At 30.8% G+C, this 23,678-nt stretch overlaps 1 protein-coding gene across 1 annotated transcript; it reads right to left on the bottom strand.

Moving 5' to 3' along the window:
* Positions 1–19,069, bottom strand: LOC110096302 (60S ribosomal protein L18a-like protein). Its single transcript, XM_020822180.2, has 4 exons — positions 18,694–19,069; positions 10,801–10,879; positions 10,543–10,660; positions 1–269 (listed from the first exon to the last, which is right to left on the bottom strand). Exons 1-4 carry the CDS (start codon positions 18,932–18,934, stop codon positions 210–212), a joined length of 498 nt encoding a protein of 165 aa, XP_020677839.1. The 5' UTR covers positions 18,935–19,069; the 3' UTR covers positions 1–209.
* Positions 19,070–23,678: the final 4,609 nt, after the last annotated feature.

Below are 23,678 nucleotides of genomic sequence, written 5' to 3'. Positions count from 1 at the left end.
TACAAAGAAAATAAGCAGCTTGGTGAACAAATAAGAATATATTTTCAACCACAAGAGCAGAAATATAAACAAAACATAGAATATAGGGAAGAAAATGACATTTCGATTGTACAAAGGGACAAACCAGCTCAGTCTAGAGATTGCCGAATAAATGGCCTGTTATTTGTTTCGTTACAATACAAGTATAAATGGATGCAACTGAGAGTGAATCACCATACCTCAGCTCCCTTTGTTGCTCCAATAATAATGGCAATGGCAGCAAGAAAAGCCTGCTCAAACGTATCAAGACAGAAAGGTGGATCACAATCAATCTAAATTACTCTTCCTATTAGAACAATCATAAAAATCAATGAATCATCTGAATGAATATCAGGATATTAAGGCACGGGTTTTTTATGGCTTCTTAAAGCAGTTTTTTATATAAAAATTTTAATTATTGTAATAGAAAGCTGTTTTAAGCAGCGGTAAGAAAGCTATTCCAAATGAAGCCTAAATGATAACTTGGTAGAGGCATAATAGAAGCTGAGGTGATTTTAGAATAATGATGGATAGGAATACAAGATTCTCAGATATTATATCAGTTAAATATATACTGCAAATCTGCAACCAGCCATGAGTAATAGGTTAGCTTTCATATATGCTTTAGATATACACTTGAATTAATAGCAAATCATTCTCTTTGTGACTACTGAAACGACATTTTACATTTATGGGAATGTTCTTGAATTATTACTAACAATCAAGATTTAAATTTGCACAATTGAGTATTTGAGGCATTTTTCGTTCGTGAGGTGGGGCGTAAGCCTAAAAGACATTTTCAGGTGTAAGTCTCAAAATTAAAAAATTGTAGAGTGAAAATAAAGATTAAAACTTATTTTTATATAATACTCAAATAATATATTAAAGGATGATATATTACTTTCTATTGAACTATTAAGTAACAAATTAGCATACATATAAAATAAAAAAAATGCAAAAGATGTAAAGTGACAAGTCATAAATCTTATGAAATAAAATTGAAATCTAAATATTACAGAAACAAAATAACATAAAATATACAAATTGCATAAAATTATCATATAATATCAAGATCAACTACAAATTCCTTCTTTCCCAATTCCCTATTCATCCAAATTTAATTTCTAAAAAAAAAACTGAAATAGTTGGAAACTACTAAGAAATCATTTGAATTGTCATCACCAAGGGCACATTTATTTGAGTCATCATAATTATTTGGTCTCTTCCTTGCATCATCATGTGAAGTCTAATATCTCACAATCTGCTTCTTATTCATTTATTTCAATCATTTTTATCTTTCATAAATGTTTGTCATCAACATAAAGATGAAGATAATATTCCAAAATTTTTAGAGATGGTGGTGGTGTAAGGCTTCAAAGTGATCGACGATGGCGGGTGCAACGGTAGTGGTTGCGATAGAGGCAGCTGATTAGAGGTCCAGACAATCGAGAGGAAGCTGTTGTGACTTGGGGAGGATGAAGGCGTAATTTGTTCAAGGCTTTAGTTAAGGATTTAGATAAGTTTTAATAATATATATATATATGCCTCACACCAACAAGGCGAGATTTTTCATCAAGAAACAGTAAAAAAAACAAGGCGAGTTGTGCCTCATCAAAAAAGTTCGAGGTATTTTTTACTGGAATTGAGCTAAGGCGAGCCTATTGTGCAATTTTAAACAATGCTAACAACTCTTGCTACAAAAAACTTTATTTAATGCATTAATTAAAGATATCTAAGAAAATGTGAAAATATCAATTGATTCATTAAGATATAAGTGAATTACTCTAATAAACTAAACTAGAGCAAAAGTATATAGAATTATTTTTAAAAACTTAAAAAAAAAAAAACTTGTTACTATTATCATCATACTCATCATTAGCCTTTTCTCAAATATATGGAGCAAGCTTGATTAATTTACTTTATTCATCTTAGTGCTACATTAAGTAATTGGTACTAGCAAACCTCCTTAAATTTTATGAAACTAATTCAATTTTTTTCAAATAACTTAAATGGAATAAAATATGCTATTCTAAATAACATAAGTTCAAGGTTCGCCCAAACATCAAATATAATCGAATTGTTACGTGGACAATGAAATGGCTGGTGTTTCAACTACCTTTATTTGGGTAGAGAAAAATAATTATGTTAATATAATTATAGTACGTTTAGATATGTGTTCAAAATTAAAATTTTGAAATGACCTAGAAGAACAAATACAAATGATAGGACTTGAAGAAAGGGTTTTCAGTGGAAATTTAAATGGACATATTGATAGAGAGTTAAATGATTTTAAAAACATTCATGATGGCCATGGCTTTGGAGCGACTAATGAAGATGATAAAATCATATTAGATTTTTCTTTAACTTATGATTTTGTAATTGCTAATTTCTTATTTAAGAAAAGAGAACATCTCATCACTTTTAAGAATGGATATAGTAAAAGTCGGATTGATTATTTTCTTGTAAGAAAAATAGATCATTTAGAATGCAAAGATTGTAAAATTATTCCGAGTGAAAATTTATATACCCAATATCGCTTATTAGTTTTGGATTTTAAGAAGAAATGATAGAAAATTAAAAAAAAAGTAAATCGTTGTTCTAGAATTAGATGGGGGCATTTAAAGAATATTAATAAAAATATTTTTTAGAATAAAATTCTAGATCTTAAGATTTTATCTGTGTACAAGGAAGCTAATGTTATGTGAGAAATCGTAGATAGTGATATTAAGAATACTGCAAAAGATGTGCTTGAAGTATCAAAGAGAAAAACTACTAATAGTAAAAATAGTTTGTAGAATCAAAACGTGCAAGAAAAGATAAAAAAATAAAAAGAATTGTAATAAAAATTAGTTTAGCCGTAAAAACTCTGATAATTGGGAAAGATATAAAAAGGCCCATAAATAGTCAAAGAAAGCAATTTGCAACGCAAATATTTTAGCTTTTAATAATTTATATAATAGATTAGATAATAAAGAGGATGAAAGACACGTATAAGTTAGCTAAACAATGAAATAGTAATAAGGATTTAGTTCAAGTGAAGTGTTTTAAGGACGAAGATCAAAAAGTGCTTTTATTAGAAAAGGATATTCAACAAAGGTGGATGAGATATTTTGCTAAACTTTTTAATGAAGATTTCTAGAATGCAATTGACTTTAGTAACATTACCACCCTAAATTTGAGCTTGAGTTCGAGCTTGTGATCTGGCCAACAAGCTGAGCTCAAGTTAAGCATAATGCGAACTCGACTCAACTCGTTTACAGCCCCAATCGCCGACCACCGCCACCGGCAACCACCGCCATTGTCGGCCACTGACTACCACCCTCTTTAAGCTTTACAATGCATTTATTTTATTTCAAAAAAAAAAAAAAACTCATGCATTCCTTTTACACTTTATCCAAACAACTCCTTAGTTGAGTGTGACATTACATACATTATGCTTCATATTGATCACTCAATTCATAGCTTATAATATCTCTGTATAATTGTGACTTGGGGAGGATGAAGGCATAATTTGTTCAAGGCTTTAGTTAAGGATTTAGATAAGTTTTAATAAAAATATATATATAAATAGTGAGGCATATGCCTCACACTAACAAAACGAGATTTTTCGTCAAAAAACAATTAAAAAAAAAAACAAGGCGAGGTGTGCCTCATCAAAAAAGTTCGAGGTATTTTTTACTGGAATTGAGCTGAGGCGAGCCATGTATTGTGCAATTTTAAACAATGCTAACAACTCTTGCTACAAAAAATTTTATTTAATGCATCAATTAAAGATATCTAAGAAAATGTGAAAATATCAATTGATTCATTAAGATATAAGTGAATTACTCTAATAACCTAAACTAGAGCAAAAGTATATAGAATTATTTTAAAAAACTTAAAAAAATTATTAAAAAAAAAACTTGTTACTATTATCATCATACTCATCATTAGCCTTGTCTCAAATATATGGATCAAGCTTGATTAATTTACTTTATTCATCTTAATTAGTGCTACATTAAGTAATTGGTACTAGCAAAACTCCTTAAATTTTATGAAACTAATACAATTTTTTTCAAATAACTTAAATGGAATAAAATAAGCTATTCTAAACAATAAATAAGGTAACATAAGTTCAAGATTCGCCCAAACATCAAATATAATCGAATTGTTATGTGGACAATAAAATGGCTGGTGTTTCAAGTTCTACCTTTATTTGGGTAGAGAAAAATAATTATCATGTTAATATAATTATAATACGTTTAGATATGTGTTCAAAATTAAAATTTTGAAAATGACCTAGAAGAACTAATACAAATGATGGCACTTGAAGAAAGACTTTTTAGTGAAAATTAAAATAGACATATTGATAAAGAGGTAAATGATTTTAAAAACATTCATGCTGACCATGACTTTGGAGCGATTAATGAAGATGATAAAATCATATTAGATTTTTCTTTAACTTATGATTTTGTAATTGCTAATTTTTTATTTAAGAAAAGAGATGAACATCTCATCACTTATAAGAATGGATACAGTAAAAATTAGACTGATTATTTTCTTGTAATAAAAATAGATCATTTAGAATGCAAAGATTGTAAAATTATTCAGAGTGAAAATTTATATACCCAACATCGCTTATTAGTTTTGGATTTTAAGATGAAGCGAAAGAAAATTAAAAATAAAGTAAATCGTTGTTCTAGAATTAGATGGGGGCATTTAAAGAATATTAATAAAAATATTTTTTAGAGTAAAATTCTAGATCTTAAGATTTTGTCTGTGCACGAGGAAGCTAATGTTATGTGGGAAATCGTAGATAGTGATATTAAGAATACTGCAAAAGATGTGCTTGGAGTATCAAAGAGAAAAATTACTTTTAAGAAAAATAGTTGGTGGAATCAAAACGTGCAAAAAAAGATAAAAAAATAAGATGAATTGTTATAAAAATTAGTTTAGCCGTAAAAACTCTGATAATTGGGAAATATATAAAAAGACCCATAAAGAGTCAAAGAAAGCAATTTTCAATGCAAAGATTTTAGCTTTTAATGATTTATATAATAGATTAGATAATAAGGAGGACGAAAGACATGTATAAGTTATCTAAACAATGAAATAGTAGTAAGGATTTAGTTAAAGTGAAGTGTATTAAGGATGAAGATCAAAAAGTGCTTTTATTAGAAAAGGATATTCAACAAAGGTGGATGAGATATTTTGCTAAACTTTTTAATGAAGATTTCTATAATGCAATTGACTTTAGTAACCTTACCACCCTAAATTTGAGCTTGAGTTCGAGCTCGTGATCTGGCCAACAAGCCAAGCTCGAGTTAAGCATAATGCGAGCTCGACTCAACTCGCTTACACCCCTAATCGTCAACCACCGCCACCGGCAACCACCACCATTGTTGGCCGCTGACCACCACCCTCTTTAAACTTTACAATACATTCATTTTATTTCAAGCAAAAAAAAAAACTCTTGCATTCCTTTTACACTTTATCCATACTCCTTAGTTGAGTGTGACATTACATACATTATGCTTCATATTGATCACTCAATTCATAGCTTATAATATCCCTGTATAATTTCTCACCTTCAGTTGTGCATATTTGAGTGTTATACTTAGCATATATTTGATTATTAAATAGCTGTCATGTATTTGCTTGTCCGATTTTGAGTTTGGATAAATTTGTAAGATAAGAAATGGAATTATATAAATTAAATATAATTTCTATATTATATCATGATTGCTTTTTTACCAAAAGATTATAAACATGTTACATGTTTAAAACCAAAATTGAAGTGTTATATTCTCTCACCTCCTAGATTGGTGTAAATGATCCCATAGATGATAAGAAAAGTTAAAAACAAAACACAAAAGCTTCAAAATGGTGAATCAAAACATGTCTTCAAGAAAATCAGAAAAAAAAAGAGCAAAACGGAGAAGGAGAATAAAGTACAAACAAAAGTACGTGTTGCTCGAGTAGCAGTAAAATAAGAAAGAAGAACTCTCATCTCCACTACACAAACCTATTTCGACTCAAACGAAAATGAGATAAGCAAATTATCTCACAAAGAACTTTTTTTTTATGAATTATTATTAGCTTTTAAAAAACTAAAGATAAATCTTTTTCCAGTAAAAAGGAGTCCATGATTTTAAAGTTAAGGAATTGAATCTCTCAAGCATGACATAGCTAATTTGGTTAAAAAATTAGAATCTTGTTAATTATTTGAAAATCCAATAAAATATTTATTGTAATAGATTTGAACATGTAGCTTATGTACTTTCCTTTAGGAGATCAATGAACACTAAAATTTTATCATAAACTATTTTGATTCCTAAAGGCAAAATATTATACCCATCGCCAACTACACATTTATACACATCTTTAATTATCAATAACAGAGGACTCATATTTGTTTGGATACTAAAATTAAGGCATGTATGTGTTGTGGGTATCTTCATGGAGAGATTGGTGAAGACATGCCGACAATGAAGCATAGACGCATCAAAATATCATATCTAAATGTCGAACATAGACACACTTAAAACTATTTCAGAGGCATTTCAAGCCCAAATCAGGGTGACTCATGACCGAACATAAGGAAAGTGCAAGTACACATATTCTAGAATGAGAGCTCACTTGCTTATGCAATCCAAGGGTAGCATTCGATTTTTCCCAACATAACTTGAAGAATCTCAAAAATTAAAAGCAGCAGTTGAGCAAAGAAGAATGTCTTATTTAGAATTTTAAATGTAATAACTCATTCAAGCATTTGTTTTTTAATTTGCTTTCAATTTTAAATCGTATCTTTTTGTAGAGAGAACATTTAGAGGGAGATTAGTAAGTTCTTGATATCACCTAAAAATCATTGTGAACTCTTTTTATGATGCTAAAAGAAGGAAAATTATTATATTTGTATATATCATAAGTGATGGTAGGAAAATGCATGACAATAAAAGCAGAATTCAAAATTCTTATATTAAAATTAATGCATGCATAATAAAAGAAAGATTAATTTTATAGTGTCATTATTTTTATAAATAGGTTTGTCGTCATCAAATAGGATGAAATTATTGACCTCATGAGCCTAGGTGGCTCATATCTAGCTCACTATTGATTTGATGATAACAAATATTATATGAAGTTACCTGATAGTTTGCGAAGCACTTATACAAATTACTAAATTAGTAGCAACTATAGTAGTGATGATGATGATGATGATGATGATGTTCACTTGGAAATGGACTCAAGAGGAGCATTCAATAAAACTTGAGTACAAAGGTTTATCCAAAGTTGTCTTAGTCTAGTGTGGATCTAGATTTCATCATATTTGATTAAGTAGACTTCCATCAATGGCTTCAAAGATGATGAACATAATTATTGTTAATTTATACTTTGGATAAAATTGATTTAACTTATGTTTCTATATAATTCTAGATTTATCAATGATTTTTGAGAAATTATTTAGATTTATTTTCAATTTATCAAATTTATTGGTATCCATTATTTACATGTATTATAATATTTAATAATCACCTGTTGAAATTTTATTTCATGAAATTTATTAGCAATATTATAAGAAAGTATATGCAGCATAAGTTTCATAACTATATCATGAAATTTAACATTTGCATCCTATAATGCATAAATATTTTAATTAAATATAAATAACTTCTTTCTTATGAATTTTTTATTAGGTTTAATTTTTTTCGTTTTTGCTTTAATTTTTTTATGGTATCTTACCAACATAATTATGCTTCTATGTATAAAAACTTTTTTTTGGAGCTCATTTAATATATTTAAAAATTCAAGATACTAATGCACAATCAGGATTAATGAAACAACTGTTATCATTAATGAATTTGGGGAATTATTACCATTTCATTGATTTATTGAGTTGTTTGCAAATGGTTTCATATATTATATAATTTTCAAAATTATTATCTGTTTTCCCAAACTTAAATCATATCATATGATTGAGAGATCGTACACATGATCATACCAAAAAATAACCAATAACTAGTTTTTGCAGTTGTTCGAGAGTGCCGCAATATTTTTTAGTAGGTTTTTAAACTACTTTCTAGAGCTTTCCTTTGGCATTCATGAGATTATAAATAAAGAATTAAGAGTTTTTAAACTGCTTTCTAGAGCTTTCCTTTGGCATTCATGAGGTTATAAATAAAGAACAAAATGATATGAAAATATGATGCAAAGAATATGAATTCAAAGTGTGCTCAAGGGTTTAACTTATTTTTAAAAGAAATGCAAAGAACATGAAGTCCTTCTTCAATCAAAACTTCTACGAGCATTGTTTTGTTGATCTCTCTCTCAACAGGATAATTTAGTCAAGTGATTTTACTTTGTAAATTTCAATCTTGTATTTGTAGAGATTATAGTTTAAGTTATTTGGTGATAATCCTAACCACCACCAAAGTATTGGAACACTTTGGTGGAAGGTTAATTGCATTGGAGAGTTGGGTAGCCTAGCACATAAAGGATAAATATTTGCCTTGGATTCACTCGTAAGGAGAGTTGTGCAAGTTATGAAGGTTTCTCCATCAATTCATTGAGTGAAAGATTGTAGTGGTAAGTTCGAATGGTGAAATTTTAAGCAAGGGAAAGCTTAGGTGTGGACATAGGCCAATTAGATGCTGAATCATGCAAAACTACTTTTTATTATGGCACATTTATTTAAATATCTTTTATGCTTGAATATTCTTATGGTGATAATTGAAATACATTATCTCATATCATTTTGGATAGTAGATATCATTATCACTTGTTTTATATTAATTGCTCTCACATAGCCGTGAATTTATTTATATTACCATCATATCATTTGGACACTTCTGTGCCTTTTATGGTTGATGTGCTTATGTAAGTTAGCGTAGTTGAATAGATCATAACAACTATGCTTACTAGCTATATGCTCACAAATGTAGTTTAATCATCAACGCAACAATATTGCAGATTTGTATAGTTGCACTTTTAGGTTATTTTACATGATAATAAGCTTGTACGGTATCTAATTGAGTGTAACATTATCTATTTTACGCTTAACATGAATCATTCACTATGTAGCTTATCAAATCTTGTAAGGTTCTCACCTACACTCTTATACATTATTGTGGTGCATTTAACATATAGTTGATTATTGAAGTACTAGCTTTCTTGTGTTTGATTGTGAGGGTTTACGCTTGACGAATTTTGAAATAAGTTCAAAAGTGCTCATTCACGTGAAAAAAAAAAAGGAGATAATGATTCAACAAGTAATTGCTTTCAAGATACCAATTTAGTGATACAAGGAATCCAAATCACAATTATGATACTAATTTGATGCAATAGACTTAAAAGGTAAACCCTAAAAGGTAATAGAGATAATAGAAATGACAAAAATATATATAAAAGTACAGAAATGACCAGTCATATGTCAGAATAAAGAGATAATATCTCCCAAAAGGATTTCAGAACTAATAACTAATCAAAGATCAAACCCCGAAATAGATGAAAAAAAAAAAACCATCACAAAAAGTACTAACAAACTGCTAACAAATTACTAATAAATATAATATCATTGACAGCAATAATGTTAATAAAATAATGAAATATCGAGGATATAAAATAACTCTAACATCTCAGCTTCATCGTAACCCTTTTTATTTTTTAGACCCTCTTCCCCAACCCCCCCTCCCCCACCCCTAAATACATTTTTTGTCATCAAAACCCTTATGCCAACCACTTAGGTGAACTTTAGGCATCCTCATTCCCCACCATTCTAAGTTTGAATACTACGTAAGCATCAGAGCTATTTCGAGCAATCCTTCTATACAACTTTTACTAATGCTACTTATGGTCTACACCCTTTCCTTTATTATCTTTCACATCAATTTGATCTATATCCTACTGTTGCATCTTCTAAAATCTGTTGTATTTACCCAAACAACCTAAATTTAATTTCTACTATTTTATTTGTAGGAACTGCTACTTACAATATTTATTCAATATAAATAAAAAAACCAAAAGAATTTTATATACTTGACATTTTCTTGGAAAGTTATAAAACCAAGCTATGATACTAACAAAGTTAATCAAATCAATTAAACCAATAAAAATATTATTTAATGAATAGAATATCTGATATACACATTGTCATTCACCAATCTAAGGACTGCCAATTAAAAGTTCAAATTTAACTAGAAATTTCATATGAAGGAATTGTATATATTTAGTAGTTATTGCAGGACTTGTGCTTGATATTGATTGACGATATCATAATTGTCTGCCTAGAGTTTTGACTACTGAATGGAAGTCAGTAATACGATCTACACTTTTACATCATTCGTACAGATAGGAAATATAAAGTTTCAAGTAGCAATTTAAAAACAAAATTACATCTGATATAAATATAAAAAAAAACATTATTCGGTGTGATGGTGCAATTAAAGTGTCAGTTGTATCCCAAAATTAAACAAGTAAAAGACCATACTGAGAAAATGGCATTTTATTCATACAACAAATACCAATAAAACAAAGGATTATACTTACTGCAATTGTGCAAGCAACATATCCTGGCTTTTCTCTGTAATCAACTCGTCTAACACAAAGTAGAATGAAGGCTCCAACATACCAGGGAATGGCAGCAAGAAAGAACCCAGAAATGAATCTTGCAAAAGCAGTAATGCGACACAACACCATTAAAAAGTAGGCAAGTTGCCCAAAAGTTAGGAAAACAGTACAACTGTGATTATAGAGGGAAGCAAAATAGAAACATGGTACTATGATATAAAGCATAAGTTTACTTACAAAAGCCATGCAATTCCAATTCCACAGCAGGGAAGACGTGGCTCTCTTAAAGGCCTTCCTTCAGCAACTGCCACGTAGCCTTTTGAAGGAGAGGGAAGATTGGAGAAAGGCAGAAGAGTGAATGAAATCAGAGAATTGGTAGGGAAAAAAAGGCTTCAAAATATATATATATATATTTTCTTTTCATGTTAAAATACGTGCAAGCAAACTAATGTTAAGTTGCACTATCACAAATAAGCAAGTTTGTAGAAGCATACTATGACAGTCACGAAATTATTTTCTGAAATAAAAAACAGCCTCGTTTAGTATGCTTTCAGGTAAAACAGTCTCTCTAGAAAATGCAGATCTAAGATTGTCTCAAAATATTTTTTTTCATGTCAAAATACGTGCAAGCAAACTAATGTTAAGTGCACTATCACAAATAAGCAAGTTTGTAGAAGCATACTATGACAGTCACGAAATTATTTTCTGAAATAAAAAACAGCCTCGTTTAGTATGCTTTCAGGTAAAACAGTCTCTCTAGAAAATGCAGATCTAAGATTGTCTACTACAACCCTGTAAACGCTCACCTAAAGGGAAAGGGCATAAAATAGTATTCCTCCGCTCCTTGATTTGAATTAGTATCCTTATCAATATTCATACTGTTATTCCTTTTCTATACTATGAATAATTAGCATTGTTTACCAACATTCATACCCTTACTCCCTTCTTATACCATGAATAAGGATCCATATATGTACTTTAATCAATACAATAATTCTAATTAATTTACATGAGCACATATGCATTAAAATCTAAGAATTACTACAAATTCTATTTGTCATAATTATTCTTAGGATCCTCATAATCCATCTCGTCTTTCATGCTCATCCTTTTGGCTTTAATTCTGACCTTTTGGTTAATTGCATAAATAATTTTACACCCCACCTCCTTCACCCCTTCCCCCTCTTAAAATGAGCATTGGTTGGAAACATCCTTGCATGCGGACCTCAGCTGATTCATGCATAATTTGTAACGCTTGATTCACTGCAAAAGAAATATCATGTTATGGCATCGGAGAGAGATTTTATGGATCCCAAAAAACTTAGAAAGATGCCTAGGTCCTACCTTGGTCTTCCTTCAGCGAATCTTAGCCTTTAATAGTAAGCAATGGGTCTAAGTGAAGGTTTCAATCCTATTTTTGCATTTTTTTTTCTAAGATCTAGCATAATTTTATTGTAATATTTTTTTTAGCTTGTGTTGATTTCTATTGAACTATATTCCAAGAAGATACCTCAACCATCCCATGTTTTTATTTTATTTTTTGTATCATGAATCTTTAAGACTACTCATCATTGAAAAAGAATTTCCAATAGAAACGATATCATCAACACAAAAAAGGATAGCTATTATCATTTCTTCCTTCTTGAAAATGAAAAGGGAATAATTTGATTGCTATTTTAAAATCAAGAACTTTTATTGCTTCTTGAAGACTAAACACTAAATTCTTCCACTTGCAGACATATTTCTTTCGATTGGCTTCATGAAATCAAATTGGTTACTCAATGTAAATGACCTCTTTGAGTTCTCCATCTAGAAAGGCATACTTCACAAGTTATTATAAGGGCAAACCAGGAGAATTGGCAACAGATAAAATAATTCTTCTTACAATAATCTACACCACTATATTAGTACAATATATGAGTGTATCCCTTAGCAATAAGTCTATCTTAGAATCAATCAATAGTCTCAACTCCTTTACGCCTTGTCTTACAAACTCATTTGTATCTTACAACAATTTTAATTACCCAGTCTTTGAGTGATTTCCTATGCCTTTTTTTCTCTTACAGCCTCAATCTCTTCATTCATTGCTTCAAGCCATATTGTTTTGGGAGCTAATTATTCATATGTGATGAGTTCATTTATGCCATCGTGAACAGGGTCACACTATTGGCATTAAGGCTTTCATAATTCATGTAGTTCTTTATAGAATATATGACTCTGACATTATATCTAATACAGGGCTCTTATGATTGTATGTTGATTCCATCACTTTCCGTGATGTCTTAACTCTGTGCTTCGCTTTGGTTGTGTAGAGAGCTTCACCTTCATGTGTTGTCAAAATCTCCAATATGGCTTCAACACGTTCAATAGGATTTGCCATAGATTCTTCTTCAATCATGGATCTTTCACCTCCTTGTGTGGTTGGAGGCATAAGTGGCTTTCACCTTGCATCATTATTTTAGTTTGACTTCTGATTCTGTGATTGTAATAAATAATCTTTTTTTTTTTTTTTTTGTGGATTTGTCCTCTTGTATTAGTATTGCATGGAATCTCCTTCTAAGGATGGGAGATGATTAGAGTCACTAGTATTGGTGTAACACTACTCTTTTGATTATAACATCATTTTTTTTTTCTTCAAATAGAGTTAGTAGGTTCAACAAATTTCAGCAAACATATTACAAAACATAATATGTCTAGATATGCAAGCTTTTTAACTTTGTTTTTAAAACAACAGTGCTCATTGTAGCCTTCTCCATAACTAATGAAAATGCATTTTCTAGATTTAGAATCAATTTTTTTCTCTAATTTTCAGGCATTAGAACATATACATTTGAACCAAAGAGCCGCATCATGCCTCAAGTAAAGAGTTTCAAAAGGAGATGAATATTTGAGAACATGTGAAGGTTATAAATTGACGATTTTCACAATAATATGAAAAGTCTCAGTCCAAAGGTATAAAAAACTCTGATGAAAAACATACTTAATCCAACATCATTGCTATGTTTAACTTTTCACTTAGCAATCAAGTTTTGCTGAGTATAAGGACAAGTTTTTCTTGTGAAATGGCATTTTCAAGGGAAATTTTTTTAATTGTGGATATATATTATCTCCATCCATAAGTGTGTAATATTTTGATTTTTTATTGGAAGTGATTCTTAGTCAATATTTTGAATTTTATTTACAAATCAATTACACTTTGCTTTTCCATTAAAAAAATAAATCCAGGTAAACAGTAAAAAAACCAGCAATGAAAATGGCATAAAACTTCAACCATAAGAGAAAAAATTTAGTGCAGGACCCAAATATCAGTATCCATTAATTCAAGGAGTCTGCTAGATAATTGTTGCAGATAAAAGGGGTAACTAGTTTGCTTCCCAAACATGCATTGATCACAAAAAATTATTTATATTAATGAACATTTTTAAGGTAATGAAAGTAAATTATACAAGCCTTTTTATTGACTCTTCAGAGGCAAGGCCTAAAAGTCAATGGCAAAGCTCAAACTCATAATAAGAGTTAGCTAACTTAATAATAAACAAACAAGGATAATTGATGGAGTTTTCTTCCACAACGTACAGTCTTCCTTTCTTAAGCGTCAATGACTGGCTTTTGTGTATTTGTCCTTTAAAGATCACCACAAATTGTGAGCATGCAATCACAAGCATAATTCTAGTTACTTGGAGTATTGATATCAAGGATCATTTGAAACTAGAAACAAGATAGACATCTTTCAATGTTAGTTTTCCTTTTTGGGTATGAAAAATGAACTTTCTCCAATACGAGTAATGTAATGTGTAGTTCTATCCTCCCTGATTATAGCCCGATTCCATTAATTACATATATATAAGAATAAGATGTATAATTACGTAGGTTAGTGCCAAGGGATTACTAGCATCACAATCAAGGATCCATGCAATCTCAATTGAGCGTGAGAGGGTCATTTCTTGCATCCAAAATGCCAAAACATTAACTTTCTCGTGTTTCCCAAGGTTCTATTCTTATCAGCCCATTTTTTCACAAATCTCAACCATTTTTTTGAATAAGATCAACTATAAAAGCCAACTTATTAGTTATTACATAAGTCAGAGATCTTGCTACAATTTTCTATCTCATGCATTTGTCTTTGACTGACTAGTTGAAGTTCACCTATTAGCTGTATGACATTGTCTTAAAATAATTTTCAATAATTGTCACAAAAACTCTCCAAAACTCTTTAGAAGTATTGATATAAACAATTTGAGTCTCAACTATTTAGAAGAGAGTAGATTTGATTCATCTAATTACTAATTGATCCTAAGAAAAAAACTTTTGAATTTCAGGATTGAAGACAGTGGCTGTACTATCCATTGCTATAGTACCTAATCTATCTGCATTAATCTGAAGTAAACTTGGTAAGAATTATAAGTTTATTTAAGAGTTCATGAATTTCTATTAGTTTAATTTAAGTAGAAAAATTTATAACCGGAAAAGTTTCTAAGAGCATTGCAACGCTGGTTCGGGGAGCACTGTGATGCTAAGCTCTATATTTGGATGAACAAAATTTTAAGTCCTTAAGAGCATTTGGGCACAAGCCCTTACGGTGTTGTCTTCTTTGTTTATAGGAAAGTAGTTGGGAGAGCTAAAACACTACAATGCTAAGGTTTCTATTTATGAGAAATTTCTAAAAACAAATTTTTCTTGGGAGAGCAATGATACTAGAACAATTATGAGATTTTTATATAAATATCTAAAAACATTAACCCAAAGCCCATTTCATTATTGCATTCGCTAGCAATGGAGGGAGAGGAGTTATAGAACAGAAAGAGGAAAGAGAAAAAGAAAATGTTGGGTTTGGAGGCCACGGAGATGGATTTGTTTGTCAGGACAACTAAATAAATTGTTTGTCTCAAGCTAGGCTCCTGTTACCCTACTTTAATTTAGGATAATTTGGGTAAAAGTTAGGGAGATTTATTTTATTTAAATAAGTTTGGAAAACTTTCCACCATTTAACTTTTGGTGTATCGTAGAATAGATGATTATGAGCACCTGCACAGGAAAAATGTAAAGTTTCATAAGTGATTTTAAATATACGATTTTTCATGTGCTTTACTATTTATGTTGATTTTAATAGATAGTGATATATAATGATAAAAGCCCTAAAATAATTTTATAAATATTCTTCATGAATGATTTTCTAATTGTTATTGTTGAGTGTGTGAACATATTTTATCATGTGCTACTTTCATACATTCATGAATTATGCTATATATCTTCATACATGTTGAATATGTCAATGTTTCCATATCCATATGATGAAATGTACATGTCATGTTCATATGCTGGAGGATGTATGGGGAGAAATGAGGTAATACAAGTAGTAGTTGTTTCATGTTTTGTGCAATACAAGTGAGTTAAATGGCCTGCGCAAATAGATGTGAGATGAAAAAGTAGAGTTATACGCAAAAATTGGGTTATAAGGGAAATCAGGCTATATGTAATTTCTCCATCTCTCTTAAACGTATATTAGAAGGATGTCATATACATGTGAATCATGTTTTGCATAATCTCTATGCATGTCATGCATTTCATTCTAACGTTATGTTCAAGTTTAAATAATGTCACACATTTCATTCTAATGTTATGTCCAAGTTTAAATAAAGTTCATTTTGCCACATACAAGTTCAAGAACTAACTATGTTGTTTTGATAAATTGATACTATTGACATGTAACCCTTGCTAATAATTAAGTGTACTGTTGTAATCATGTTATGGATAGAACATCGAATAATTTTCACATCACTTTAATTGAACTATAAAACTTTCTATTTATTTCTTAAGCAGTTTATTTTAATTATGAATATTGAATTCTTTAGTATGTCTTATCTAGCCTACTGAACAAGTGGTTTGCTCACCTTATATGTTTACATGTTATTTCAGGAAATAATAAAGCCCCAGCTGCGTAGAGAAGAAGGTTGATAAGGTTAAAAGTTCAGGTTGTAAGTACATTTTTTAGAACTATTCCTTTGTAATCCAGTCAATTATGTAAAGTTGATATGATAAAATAATTATACTAGATTATTGTACATGACTCTTGACGAAATTTGAATTGTTTATATTTTTGAAATTTGATGTTTTAGTTGACTATGGGTTTTACTTATTGATGATGAGTTAAATAGGAATAAGAACAATTCTTCCAATTAGATATTCGGCGTGACGATGGCTCCTTGAATCGTGTAGTCTTCACAAACTCTTTTGGTAATTTCTTGAATGAGCTTTGGAGGAGCGGTAGGGATCCATTAACATATCACATGAGCTTTTCCAATCAATGAAGGGCTCTGTAAAACTAGTTATAAAGGATAGTTGCTATGGTCAACTTAATTGAGAGACCTCCAATCAAAATGATGGGCTACATGAATGTGCTTGAGGAAGAGTGAAAAGTTATAATGACCTTACTGATTCAAAAAAAAGTTTAAAGAAAAAAAAAATGGAAGTGGAGTTTTGTGAATAATCATTATTTGGGAACCTGGTTCTATACCATATAAATGATATACTCTTAAGGGAGGAGGTGTCAACCTACAGCAGCAGAATGTTGTTGGAACGAAACAAAATAGCAAAAAGTTTTAATGAAATAATATTCTTCTATTCCTTAATTTGAATATTTATTGGCTAGAATCTATATTAATACTAATAGTGCATAGTGAAGAATCACAGTTGGATACTATGAAATCAATAGGCTCATAGAACGAAGGAGGTATCAAGTTGCAGCTCGAGAAATGTTGTTGGAAGTGCAACAACAGAGAAAAATAGGGAGAAACTAAAATTCTTCCATTCCTTAATTTGAATTTGCATTGATTTGAATATGTATTAGTGCCAGCATTCATACCCTTACTCTCTTTTAATAATATGAGTTAGGATTTAAATATGTACATTAATCAAAACATTAAATGTGATGAATATACATAAGAGTATATGCATTAAAATCTAAGAATTATTCCATATTCTATTTAATGAATTTTGATATTCTCGGTATATTTGAAATCTTGTCATTATAGCTCATTCATCTGGTTTTGCTTCTTTCCTTAATTGAATTGCATACTCAATTTTATAAACCCCTCTTAGATCCTACATAAACAAAGAACACGAAGCCCTGTTTATTCCATCTAAACTGAAACTAGCTTATTCGATAATTTAAGGAATGAGAGAAGCCATTTCTTATAATGTTTCAAATTCCATTTTAACAATCCTTGTTAATACTAAATATATATCAACATTTGGGTAGTATAAATAAAAATTAGAAACCATACAACAAAAATATAAAGAAAATGGATTTCTCATCAAGATCGATTAACATAATCCACCAAAAGTGAATTATTTTAGTTAGCAAATTTCCTCTAACTTGAAGAACTAAGAAAAATGCTAAAAATTCTAACATATTTAGCAACAATGAATGTGGGGTGTTCATCAACATAACTATCATATAGGAAATAGAGCATGATCAATAATGAATGATTAAGCCAGTTAATGGGTGGGATTTCAATACCACTATCCGGATTATATGACTCATTTCCAAACCAATCAGATTATTTTTTACATATTCAAAATCAGAGCAGGTTAGACAAACCTGAACAAGTCATCTATGTGAATGCTAGAAATACAAGTGATCACAGTTTTTTAATTGTTTCAAAGGAACTCAAAATCATTACTAATTGCATGTACCAATAATTGATTGCAAACTACCTAGGCTGCAGCTAACAATAACAACATTCATTCCTCTCTTACAAGTTCATCTTTTCTTATCACTGAACAAATTTTCAAAACATCCCTCATCAACGGATATCAAAGTTTCTCTTTTCAACAACTAATGCCTGTGCATATGAAGGAGCGACCAAGCTTCACTATCTTGTTCATAAGAGCGTGCTTCTCTGCATATCTCATGTATTTTCAATACACTGAAAGAATGTAAGAAAAGGAAACCCAAAAGTAAACCCTAAGTCAATTTTGCCACCATAGCTGTAGCTCGAAAAAATAGTTGGGCAATCAGAGTTTAGGAAAGTACTAAAATCATTTAAACCACCAATTCTATTTGAAAAGAAACTTCATGAATTGTAAAGCATAAGAGATCAAAAAAATTAGCGTGCGTGATCGCTTTACCGTGAACAGCTTGGTAACCATGGGGATAATAGGTCGGACCAGGAAACGGGGGATGGCCGGTGACGCCAGTCGGTGGCGCCGACTGGGGGAAACCCATCGCCGGAGGCTGGTGGCTCGGAACCCCGGAAAAAGTTCCATACTGAGGACCAAGCTGGTGTGGCTCATACGGGTGATGAAGGTGTTGTTGGTGGTGGGGATCACCAGCTTCTCCACCTCGGGTTTTCCACTGCTCCTCGCTCATGGCTCTCTCGCACGATCTCTCTCGCTCTCTCTCCCTCCCTGTCGGTCTATTCGTGAGAGACTTCGATGGTTGGACGTCAATGCTTTGAATGCGCTCCGATCTTCTATTAATGGAAACAAATTGCAGCAGCAGCACTCCAGCAATATTTCTTTCACGACGAAGGAAAATTTTAAAAATACTAGACCCTTTAAGCAATATTTTATAATTTTTTAGGCAATTTGGTCTGTTAATAAATTCACACGTCATATAATTCAAAATTTTTTAAGGGATTTTTACATACATATCACTTTATAATATGTGTATTACATATTTAACATCTAATTCTTAAATATTACACTCATACTGCCTATTCTCTATTTTCACAACAAAATTACCACTCCGTTGCTTCGCCGTCTTTTCTCCTCCTCCATCGTCTAGTCTGGATCATCACCTTCTCCTTTATTTTTCTCTCTCATTTCTTTTAAGGAGGATCTGCTTTTAACCAATCGATGGAAATGAGAGAAGCAAGTAAAATGCAAAAGCCGAGGGGAATCAGTGGAGCAGAGAGGAGGGTTTCATCGAAATGGATCTTTTTATTTTGCCTTGCGAGCTTCGGGAGAGGTAACGAAGACCCATGAAGCCATACGGTGAGTTGAAATTTCCCGAGCAAATATCATTGCAGGATCCCACCGACAAAGGAAAAAGGCTTTATTGATGTCAGATCTTTGGATAAGGCAATATCATCACTTGAAATGGAGTTGGCTACGACAAGGAGCTCTCATGAGCTGATGGGTCTGGATGGTTCTCCTACCATTGTAGGATCCCATCGGCATTTAAAAAGATCGTTGTTATTGGGATCAATACTGTATTTAGCAGTAGGAAGAGGCGTGATTCTGTCAGAGAGACTTGGATGCCTCAAGGTTTTGGATTTTTTTTTTTTTTTTTGCATTCTATTTGTAGCTTACATAATTATGCTTGCATTCACATAACTTGAATAGAATTTTGCTACGGTGGAAGAAGAGCAGCTACGGGTAGCTGGAAGAGCAGCTACAGTAAAAGATCTTCTATGAGTAGCTGGAAGAGTAGCTACGGTGCAAAATCTTCTACGGGTAGCTGGAAGAGCAGCTACTGTTTGGAGGAGCAGCTACGGTGGAAGAGCAAATACGAATGGATTCTGGAAAAAAATCGCGATGATACACGCTTGGACAGAGCATCTAACGCAGGAAAAAACTGTTCTCCTCGCGGAAAGAACTGGCGGGAAGGAAGATCAAACAGAGTGAGGTAACGCTGTTAACCGAGTGGTAATTTTGTTGTGAAAATAGAGAATAGGTGGTATGAGTGTAATATTTAAGAATTAGGTGTTAAATATGTAATATATATGTTATAAAGTGGTATGTAGGTAAAAATCCCATTTTTTAATTGATAGTTAAAATTTTTAACATACTAAAAAGAAATACATCTTTAAGTGATATTATAGCATAAGCATAGCAAAAATTATTAAAGATAAAGAAATATAACATCACTAATGACGGAGAACTAAAAAGATTTCCTAACATAGAACATTTTGTATTGCTCTTCATTGTCGATATCATGATAAAATTCTATAGTTTACAAGTTTATGTAATTAGTGAAGAGCATATTATCTTAAGGAAATTTGACTTGGAAGCTTATTTTGTTCATTTCTCCATCCATGGCTATTGGATGATTAGACATGATGATGCTTGAAGTTGGGTTACGTGGGTGCAGACAAAGGCTTGATGTTGTTATTGTTGTTGTGGGGATGGGGGAGACTCGAACTCAAGACCTCTTAATTTGGAGCCAAACTCTGAACCAACAAACCAAATAGAACAGTGTGGTATAAATATTTTGAATCATTAATGTGTCATGTCTTGGTAATGATATTTCACTCATTGGCCCATCAGTTCTAATCTACATTCTTGATGCTTTTCTTTACAATGTAGGGTCATTCCCAGTTAGCTAAGAACTTTACCATATCATTGTAGCTTCTTTACAACTTTAGTGTTTTTGAGAGTAAGGTATTAGATGATATTTCATCACTCATTTTATAATTTATTTATTTTTTTCAATTCATTATTGACATTTAAGAAATTTTATACGCTAACAAGAAATATTTATTGTGTAGGAACATAAAATAATTGGATGTACAACATCATTATGAGATTTCGTGAACTCTACATACACACTAAGCAAAAGCACGACCGTTCGAGCAAAACATGGAGCAAAATTAGTGCCTAAGACATTACACTACTAATTTTGTGATGACGTATCACTACTAAAAATATTTCAATTATTTTGAGATCTTGATTTTTTGTCTTTTTAGAATTAATTACGTAAAGCTTTGACATATTTTGTAATATTTTTATCTCTGTGTATGTGCACATTAGATTTTCATATAAAACTAAGATGTTAAATTTTCTCACTCTATTGCCTCCAATACTCTAGCACCAATAATTTAATTCCAATATCATATATTTATGTCTTTATTCCTTCTTTCCCTTTTTTTTCAGAAATAGTTTAACAACGGTTAAAACAATATGCTTTTTTATAGAGCAACAAAGTAATCAATTTTTGTGATTAAATTAACTATCCTTTGATTTAGTTCTATCTAAAGATAAACTAAATATGCATTTCACAAATAATTAAGCCATTCCCTTCATTCTTTGTGAGAAAAAAAAAATAAGATTCTTGTTATTTCTTCTATTAGAATTTTTTTGTTTATAAATATAAATTATTTGTTTATGCTTATTAGAATGCTTGTTTTAGTTATTCATTTAGTAGCTCATTGAATTAAAGGCTTATTTTTGTAAGCTTAAAAAGTTTCTTATTAATTTGACAATGCTTGGTCATTTAGCTAACAAGCTACTTGATAGCTTTGTTCATGCATAGACTCAATAAGGCTCATTTAGTTAGATAACAAGAGATTCTATAAGATGCATTTGGTTAACTAACTCATTAATTGGCTCAATAGGGATCATTTATTTTATCAAAAGATATGGTTGATAATGGCATGATAATCTTAATATGAACCAAAATTGAGCTAACCTTGAATAATTATTATTTTAAATTAATTGAGCTTGATACAATAACAAAAGCTTGAATCAAGCTCAGGCTTAGCTTGAATAGGATTTTGATAAAGGAGCATGAACTTGAACAAGTTTTTGCTTGGAAGTTGGAATGATTTGGTTCATTTGTAGACCAATTTAAATCAAATGAAAAGAATTTTTTATAATATTATATAAAAAAAATGGATGGTTATCGGTTTCGTTTTCAAAATGGAACAAGGCTGGGTTTTTCAACTTGAGTGCAAATTCCAATATTAAATTTGTAATAATATTATTGTGTTCTAGAATATTGAGGCGAGAAGAGGGTATCATGTTTAAGTTATATATATTATATATATAAATACTATATACTATTTATATAATATTATAATATATATATATATATATTATATATTATATATACTTATATATATATATATAAATAATATATATATATTTATATAAGCACACCATAACAAATAAAGAGAGTCACACGAGACACATGAGTTTTAATGAAAAAGCCCTTGAAAAGGGGAAAATATCTATGAGGCATTGCCTGGTTGAATGATTTCAGTATTGCTTATTTTTTGTTATAGAATGAATCGTTCTTCTTAGTAATTGGGGACGACGGTCTTGATCTAATATATGAAAGTGTACAGCAACCTAAGAGAAGGGAGATTGTTGAAGATTGATGTCTTATAAAAATTAATATTAATGTAAGGCTTTAAAAACTCAATTTCTCCTTCTTTTTAAATAAGTGAAAAAAACTATTTACCCAAGAATAATGAATATAAAATTTTTTTCAAAAATAAAAGAAAAAAATATATTTTTAATTATTCTTTTATTAAATTCTTTCTTAAACAAAATCAAAAGAAAAGCAAATACATCACAAGTTAAAATTATAGATATAATTTAAATTCGCAATGATCTCTCTACTCAACATATAAACCATAACAATAAAATACAAAAAAAAAGAAAAAAAAAAAAATCAAAACTATTGAGAAATGATTTATAAATGGTTGGGGCCAAGCTGGCCTACTTCAACTCTGCCAGTCATCTCCATTGTGTTCAACTACAAGGAAAATCAGCATGATTTCCGGCGGAATTTTACGGTGGCTTTCCGGCGGCCACAATTTCCGGCGGCTTCCCGGCGGCACACATTCCAGGCGGCTTTCCGGCGCGATTTCCGATGGGTTTCTTTTCCACAGGAATTTTTTTTCCGGCGATACACATAGAAAAGCTTGTTCACTTTTTCTCTCCGACGGCTTTTTAGAAAATTTAATGAAAATGAATTAATTTTTAAAACTATTTAAAAATGAATTTAAATAAAATTTATTAAAGCAATTAGATTAATAATGTAATTAATAAGTTTTAAATATTTATTTATTTTTAAATAATTATTTTTTATTTTAAAATTAATTAGTTTCATTTTTTAAAATAATTAAAAACTAAATTGATTTCCCCCAAACTGAGTATAGTTTTAAAATAAAAAAGAATATTGACAATGACCAATTTTCGTATGTTCGTCTTCAGGATTTCCGGTTGTTGCTAGGAAATTTTTTTACCCAACCGACGCTGTTCGATCCTCACCGCGCGCGAGAAAGCGGACTTAGGCAGAGCAAGCGAGGCGCAGGAGCGCTGGCGCCGTGGCCCGGAGACGCTGCCCATTGATCGCTATCGCGCGGGTAATTAGAGCCTGCTCC

Source organism: Dendrobium catenatum, unplaced genomic scaffold (assembly GCF_001605985.2).
Source record: "Dendrobium catenatum unplaced genomic scaffold, ASM160598v2 fragScaff_scaffold_1560, whole genome shotgun sequence".
Lineage (NCBI taxonomy): Eukaryota > Viridiplantae > Streptophyta > Magnoliopsida > Asparagales > Orchidaceae > Dendrobium > Dendrobium catenatum.
The sequence above is the reverse complement of the archived record's forward strand: the minus strand, read 5'-3'. Positions and strand labels throughout refer to the sequence as shown.

What these genes read in the sequence shown, in the direction of transcription:
- LOC110096302 (XM_020822180.2), bottom strand. Translation starts at nt 18,934, where the DNA reads ATGAGCGAGGAGCAGTGGAAAACCCGAGGTGGAGAAGCTGGTGATCCC. An exon ending in TGGTTACCAAGCTGTTCACG is followed by an intron (nt 10,880 to 18,693) that starts GTAAAGCGATCA and finishes CTCCTTCAAAAG; the next exon opens with GCTACGTGGCAGTTGCTGAA. An exon ending in ATGTTGCTTGCACAATTGCA is followed by an intron (nt 270 to 10,542) that starts GTAAGTATAATC and finishes ACGTTTGAGCAG; the next exon opens with GCTTTTCTTGCTGCCATTGC.